This window comes from Asparagus officinalis, chromosome 8 (genome assembly GCF_001876935.1).
Source record: "Asparagus officinalis chromosome 8, Aspof.V1, whole genome shotgun sequence".
In the NCBI taxonomy this organism is placed as follows: domain Eukaryota; kingdom Viridiplantae; phylum Streptophyta; class Magnoliopsida; order Asparagales; family Asparagaceae; genus Asparagus; species Asparagus officinalis.
In genome coordinates, this window is record NC_033801.1 from 56,902,908 (window position 1) to 56,910,010 (window position 7,103).

Here is a 7,103-nt window from a genome sequence, read left to right on the forward strand (position 1 = left end):
CATGTCGATCTGGTTCGTGCCAGAGTGAACCTCCGCTTCCTCTTGGGCGAAGATTTGTGAGGGTCGTTTGGTGACCCATTTGGTGATATTTCGCATAGTGTTGCCGGCCTTTGGTTTGGCCGTGATAGATTTTGGGGAAGTTTGATTCCCTGCCATGACTCGGATGGCGTCCTCGAGCGTGGGGTTGGCCGTTTGAGGTCGGCCCCTACGCACGACTCGGTGGCGTTTGCGGGACGCATCGCCACCAGAGGAGGAGGAGGACAAGTACTCTTCATACTTGGCCTGGTCGAACTCGATTTCTAAGGACTCCACTATTATCCCGACAGGAACCTCGTCAAATTGAGCTACCACCATTTCGGTTGAAGAAATAGTTTCTCCCACTGTGGTCGTCATCTTCTGTAGGTGTAAATTTTGATCTCCCGAAACAGGGATTTCGTTTGTATTGATAAGAATAGCTTATTACAAACTAATGAATCAAAATTACAACAGAAATGGAGGGAAGGCCCTCCTTGTTTAACGTGGGGACTTTGGTAGCTATAGGATGCCTCGCTCGGTTCTCGCACCGAGTCTGCTTCTCTTGGACGATTCGACCGAGGTTGCTGGTGAGCTTTAGTACGTAGTAAAAGCTCGTGCTAGTCGAGTTCGGATTTCTGAGTTCGATGGCGATCAGGGCCCGAAGCTAGGGGAAGATGCTATAGTGCAAATGTCATGCAAAGAGCTTGTCGTCAACTCCGTCGAGAGTTGAGAGCTGTGGTTCAGTTAACTGATTTAATCAATTAACTATAAGCCAGCCGAACTGTTGAACCGCTGGCTTGCTGAACCTGCCCCACCCCTCTTCCGTGGCTGGAAGAGGTTCTTAAATAGAGGAGAGACGGCGTGGCCATTCCTTGAATCATGGGATATGACCATATACTGTTAGGAGATACCATGCTCCTCACTTGTACCGTGAGCGGCTGCTTGAGGGGCTCGGAGCACTGTACTTTACCCCCTTCACGTCGCGAGAGGTGGGAAGGTCCACTCCTGTACGTGATACTGCGGCTACCTAATACTCGAGTGATTCTGGCAAGCTCGTCGATTGCTTGGCAGTTTGTTTGGTCGTTCAGGCGAGGCTTGGCTGCTTGACCAAAATTGACTCGTGCAGGCGAGTTAAGTACAGCGGCGGTGTCCAACAACTACAAGAACTTGACTAGCCACAAGCACTGTGGGCGGCCACTTGAGGACTTGGAGTACTATGCTCCTTCCTTTCACGTCGCGGGAGGTGGGAAGGCCCATCCCTGTACGTGGTATAGTGGATGCTAAGTACTCTGATGAGTTTGGCGAGCTTACTGATCGTAGGCGAGTTCAGCTCTTGATTCGTGCAGGCAAGCCAAGCTTCATGCAGGCGGACTTGGCGACTGCATGGATTTGACCAATCACTCGTACTGTGAGCGGCTACTTCCTTCACATCGTGGGAAGCGGGAAGGCCCATCCCTGTATGTGGTATAGCGGCTGCTAAGTACTCTGGCGAGTTTGGTGAGCTTATTGTTTGTAGGCGAATTCGACTCTTGACTCATGCAGGCGAGTCAAGTCAGCAGGCGAGTCTGTGGTCATCCGATGTAGGCGAATTTGGTGATCGTGCGGCCTTGGCTCGTGCTAGTGAGCCAAGCCCTTGGGTGAGCTTAATTTCTAAGCTGTGCAGGCAAATTTCGTGCTTCACCTTCCAAGGTAATTTCTACCGTCTATAGTATGTTGTTGGTCCCTTATGATTATTATGATCTAGTAGTGGATTGCATTTTGATTTGTTAGATTTCTCATTGTACATTTCCATTGTCATTTCTGTTGTTACATCTGTTATTGCATTTGGTCGTTAGACCGTTTCTATTCTTCTTGTGGGATCTTGCCGTTCCATGCACACTAACGTACTCCTGTTCTCTCGGGTTGTACGTCCGATTTAGGAGATGGACAGAGTATCCTCCGCAGGAAGGCCTTGAAGACGGAGCAGAAGAAGAAGCCGAAACCTAGTCTTTCTTTTATTAGTTGATGATCCTAGTTTACTTTTGTAGCACTTTCCTTTTCCACTTGATCAGTGCATTTTTATATTCCCCAGTATTTCAGTTGGACAGATTTGTATAAGGGCATGTTGACCCGAATTTTATGTCTGGGATGATATTTTATTTGTGATATGTATCTTTCTATTCTTAGTTATTTATTATATTCTCACTATTGTGATTAGGGACATGTGTCTTTGCTTTATATTGCTTGATGCTCAGTGTATTAGATCGAGTAGAAGATCTAGTACTTTTCTCCTCAGTCTAATAGGTAGCGGGCTTGTTCATGTCCCGATTCCTGAGTATTTGGAAAGTGGGGCATGACATATGCTCAAAGAATTGGAAGCTTGATGTATGCAATATTGTGCACCAGACCTGATGTAGATTATGCTGTAAGTCTAGTCAGTCTATATCAAAGTAATCCAGGACCAGCATATTAGAAAGCTGTTAAAAGGATTAAAGTATATCAAAGATACCACAAGTAAAAAACGAGGCATCCTAGATGGAAAATTCCGTCTAGGAAAATCAGAATTCCGTCTAGGATGATTATCCTAGACGGAATTCCGTCTAGAATACGCGTCTAGGAAGTTTCCGTCTAGGATATAGTATTCTAGACGGAAATTTCGTCTAGAATACATCCTAGACGGATTATTCTAGACAGAATTCAAAACCATCTAGAATACATCCTAGACGGATTATCCTAGATGGAATTTCCGTCTAGAATACTACATTCTAGACGAAAAATATTTCCGCCTAGGATGATTACCCTAGACGAAAATTCATACTCATCCTAGACGAAATTTCCTTCTAGGATGTTTTTTAATTTTTCTTAAAAAAAATAAGCATCCTAGACGGAATTTCAGCATCCTAAACGGAATTTCCGTCTAAGATGCTATGCTACATTTTTTTTGCAGAATCTACTTTGAGTGCATGTACACAATATTGAAGAACAAAAAATTATATTCATATCCAACACAATCAAATTATATTCTAATATCAAGTCTAATTATATTCAAATAATACATTCACCAAAATAGTAGAAAGATACATAAATTGTTTACAAACTTTTACATAAATTATTTACGATGGCTATGACACTGCAGAAGCTTCTTCAACTCCTTCCCTATACATTTACTCAAGCCCTCTTCTTCTCCTTCTCCTTCTTCCTCGTCATCCTGAGTGTAACATAAGGACACAAGCAATGCATCAATATATGTACAAACTAAAACACATAAATGTATCGGAGTTGATGATCTCAGATGTAGAGGCCGAGGTAGACCTGGAAGGAGATACAATAGGATTAAAAAAATTACTATTGCATAATTCAGATGGAAGTATGGAAGGAGATACAGACACCACATAGTTCAAAAGCGTAACATGAAGGAATTTGAAGCTGACTCACCAGAATAAAATAAGTTGCCAAGCAACTTGAATGACAACCTGGAAAAAAAGAAGCTTAGTGGAGGTGCAACATCTCAATAATTTAATCTAATGAGAACCTTAATCATCATGAAGGTGTCAAAATTACAGCAAATCACATTGAAGTACAGAAAGAACCACTTGACCTGTATAGCATTTATGCATACGCCTCATCAGATTCATCAAATATTTTATTCAAGAATCACAAATCAAACAGATAGGAAGTAGCAAGACATATTTTTGTTTCCCTTGAGAAAAGCTCTTTGAAGCTGCTCATAATGTCCTAAAAACAAACAGAAACTTAATACTTCCAGTAGTCTATTAATATCAGTACATCAAATTGATGCTGCCTGCACAATCAAGCTTTATGCTTCTAATCTTTCATGATGTTATAGCATAACTAACCCCAGTCTCTGCCGTCAGTACAATACAAATACTCACAGTTCAGTTAAATATCATACACGAACCTTGTTTTATTGAACGAACAAAACGTGCACATCTTAATGAGTAAATAAGAAACGACGTTAAACTACTTAAGACAGGTAACCATTTATGACTCTTCTTTATTCGCATCAAGTATACATGTCTTGGTCAACAGGCTTTTTCTTAAAGATTTAAGGAATCAATAGACTTTCTCAGATTCTGTTTCTAAGTTTAGAACAACAAAACAAAAACAGACATGAACAACACATAACATGAAAAAAAATTCTTAAACACTAGCAAAAGTCCATTAACTTGCAGCAAAGCTAACGTACACATACATAAAAGCCTAAAAGATATGTAGATTAACTAACCACTTATTATAATAATATGCATGCCCAACCTCCTGAGAAAGTGTTATGACAACCTGACAGCCCATAAGTCATCTCGAGGATTCCAAATGATATTATTCTGATAATCAAGTATATTGCCTTTAATAGGATTTCATACCACACATTCTCCATAATTAGTCATAATCATTTGGGTAAATTTCACTAAATCTTTCTGAAGCAGAGTTATTATCCACAGGCTACAACCTACTACAAGGGAAAGAAATTGAAAACAAATTTCCCATTTTCAGTCCATCCACAGACAAGAGATGAGCTCATTACTTCATTGATATGTTTAAGCATCCCACTTATGGATTAAAAAAGAACTAAATTACCACATTTCTAATGGCAAAATTGGAAACTAAATCAAATTAACTAAACTTCTAACCTCGTCCCGCAACAGGTAGCAAGAGAAGAAACCCTAGATTGTACATTTTCCAAGTATGCAGTACGTATGCCCTCTCTGTCACTATCGAAAACCTGGCATATTAAGAACAAGCGTCCCAGGTACTAAGTGTCAGATTATGGGGCAAAAGAATTCAGTTGTACACAGTTAGTTTAGTAAATAAAATGAATAGAAAAGAAAATGTCACTATAAGACTTTTACTGCAAAAGAGAGAGGTCAACTAGAACTAAGCATTATAATAAGCCAAAGACTATCCGTTGCCTGTTTGTGAGAGAAAGCATGACAAATGACATCAAAATGTCTCTAAAATTAGGCATGTGATTGATCTCAGAATCAAATAGTGAATAAATAAAAAAAATGCATATTCAAGATGCTCAATAAATACTAAGCAAATGAATTTCAACCATGAGACCACAACAATACTCAAAGTAGCTCTTGCTGTTAGAGGTAGCATTACCTACATCAGCAAGAGTATATGCATAAGCAATGAGTATCAGTTCTATTTTCGGGATCCCTTGCAACAAGTAAAGAGCATCTTGGATTACCCAGCAGATTCTGCTCAAGACAAAAAAAAAACTCCCAATTAGCTAATAATGTGAATTGTTCCAAAGAGAATGTATAAAAAGAAGAAAGAAGTGAGACTGTACTATATTTCAAATAACATTTGTATTCTTCAACAAGATTAAAACATAAAGAAGACCTCAGATAGTACTATATGTATTACATATTCCCTAAGCAAAATTAAATTAACAACATTTTATGCATAAACTCAATACATCTATATAAACCAATATATCCAGGTTTCATATATTAAATTAACAAAATTTTCATATGCTATATGCATTACATATTCCCTAAGCAAAAGAATCACAATGTATGCAAAGATATCCTGGAAAGTAAATCTGAAGGGGTAATTATTTTGAAAGGCACCCCAATTATGATAAGATTTATTAAAAGGAAGAAATTTTCTCACTATCATAAAAATAAAAAAAATTCCCCCGGTATCTTAGAGAAGTAATTATTTAGAGAGGCACCTTAATTATGATGAGGTTTATGTAAAGAAAGAAAATTTCTCACTATCCTAAATTAACCTTCCCTCCATATCTTATAACTATGTTATTCCATCTACTCAAGCAAAATACTAAACCCGCATAAATACAACCAATTTGCTAATCTTGTTTTTTATATGGTGCAATTATCACTCACCCATCCAACATGCAAGAGAAAGGATTTCTTCAAATATTCTTTAAGAAAAAAGAGTTATTTAAGGAATATCAGCTATGAAAAACCACAAACATCCTGGGAGGCCATACATAACTAACGTAGAGGAGATGACAGTGATGATGGCCCGAATGCCATAGTACTAAGCACCAAATTAGGCAGCTTGTACGGAAACTACAATTGCAACATTATCAATCAAGCTGGAATCTCAAGAACTCACATCACCTTTAAATATTTGCTACGACTGAATGCAAAACTTTTTAGTAGAAAAGCATCATCAACACGAGTACCTGAGAAAACGTGGAGAGCACTCCTCGAACACTCTGATTAAGCAAAGTTCGGACCTCATCAACCAGTGAAAGTCGAGCTGCTGCCGCCTTAAAAAAAACAAATCATGTCAGCAATTCATCCTAAATCAAGCGAATTCATCATCGATTTACTCCAAATTCGCACCTGATGTGCCTGAATCAACTCGAAAGCGTCTGATTTGCCCTTAACCTCGCCTGCAGCAGTCTGCAAACCCTAGATCGAACCCAACGAGGCTAAGTGAAACTAAAATTGGATGATTGAAAGGGCAAACCCCAGGGTTTTACCTGAGAGTTGGCGAGAGGAGCGGAGGAGGAGAAGTTTCATAGGAGAAGACAGAACATGCAGCGGTCTCCTCCCTGAGACAATCACGAGAATGAGAACCCCGGAACTGTATATATCGGTCTTCTCCGTTAGCCGCCCGCATCCCCCGTGCTTGGGCGCGACGTAGCAGACCGTCTCTCTCACGCTAGTCGCGGTGCTGCTCAGCTCTCTGCTAAAGAGACCGTTGCTGAACGGAGCAGAGCTCAGCTCGAAATCAGCTTGGGGGCTCACGGAGCACAGCTCCTGGCTGCGTAGAAGCGAGGTCCTGGCTGAACTCATCATCGGCGGCCCCTTGCGGCGGCTGGCCGCTGGAAGGGGGTCCGTTCTGATTTGAATTTGCCTCGCAAACCCGGAAATCACGATGTTCGCCCTACCTGTTGAGATGATAAACGAGAGGCATATTAGGGAACAGAAAAGTGGGGGCCAAATATGAAGCCGCAAAAAGTAAATTTAATTTTTATTTTCCGTCTAGGAAGCTATTCTAGGCAGGCGGAAATATCCATCTAGAATAGCGAGACCATAAATGAATAAAAAATAGTTTTAAAATCCGTCTAGGATACTATCCTAGACGGAAATTCCGTCTAGGATTGT

At 40.2% G+C, this 7,103-nt stretch overlaps 1 protein-coding gene across 12 annotated transcripts; it reads right to left on the reverse strand.

The window, feature by feature from the left end:
• Positions 2,988-6,806, reverse strand: LOC109822440. 12 transcript variants are annotated; one of them, XR_002242126.1, is made up of 7 exons: positions 6,476-6,806; positions 6,336-6,404; positions 6,173-6,259; positions 5,123-5,216; positions 4,644-4,735; positions 3,430-3,729; positions 2,988-3,306 (listed from the first exon to the last, which is right to left on the reverse strand). XR_002242126.1 is itself a non-coding variant. In XM_020388637.1 (7 exons), the coding sequence occupies exons 3-7, from the start codon at positions 6,229-6,231 to the stop codon at positions 3,104-3,106; spliced, it is 486 nt and encodes a 161-aa protein (XP_020244226.1). In that variant the 5' UTR covers positions 6,232-6,252; positions 6,336-6,395; positions 6,476-6,806; the 3' UTR covers positions 2,988-3,103. The 12 variants fall into 12 exon arrangements, 6 of the variants coding, with proteins under 6 accessions (XP_020244226.1, XP_020244224.1, XP_020244225.1 ...); XR_002242122.1 differs by having other exon boundaries at positions 3,430-3,467; positions 5,119-5,216; XR_002242125.1 differs by having other exon boundaries at positions 2,988-3,202; positions 5,119-5,216.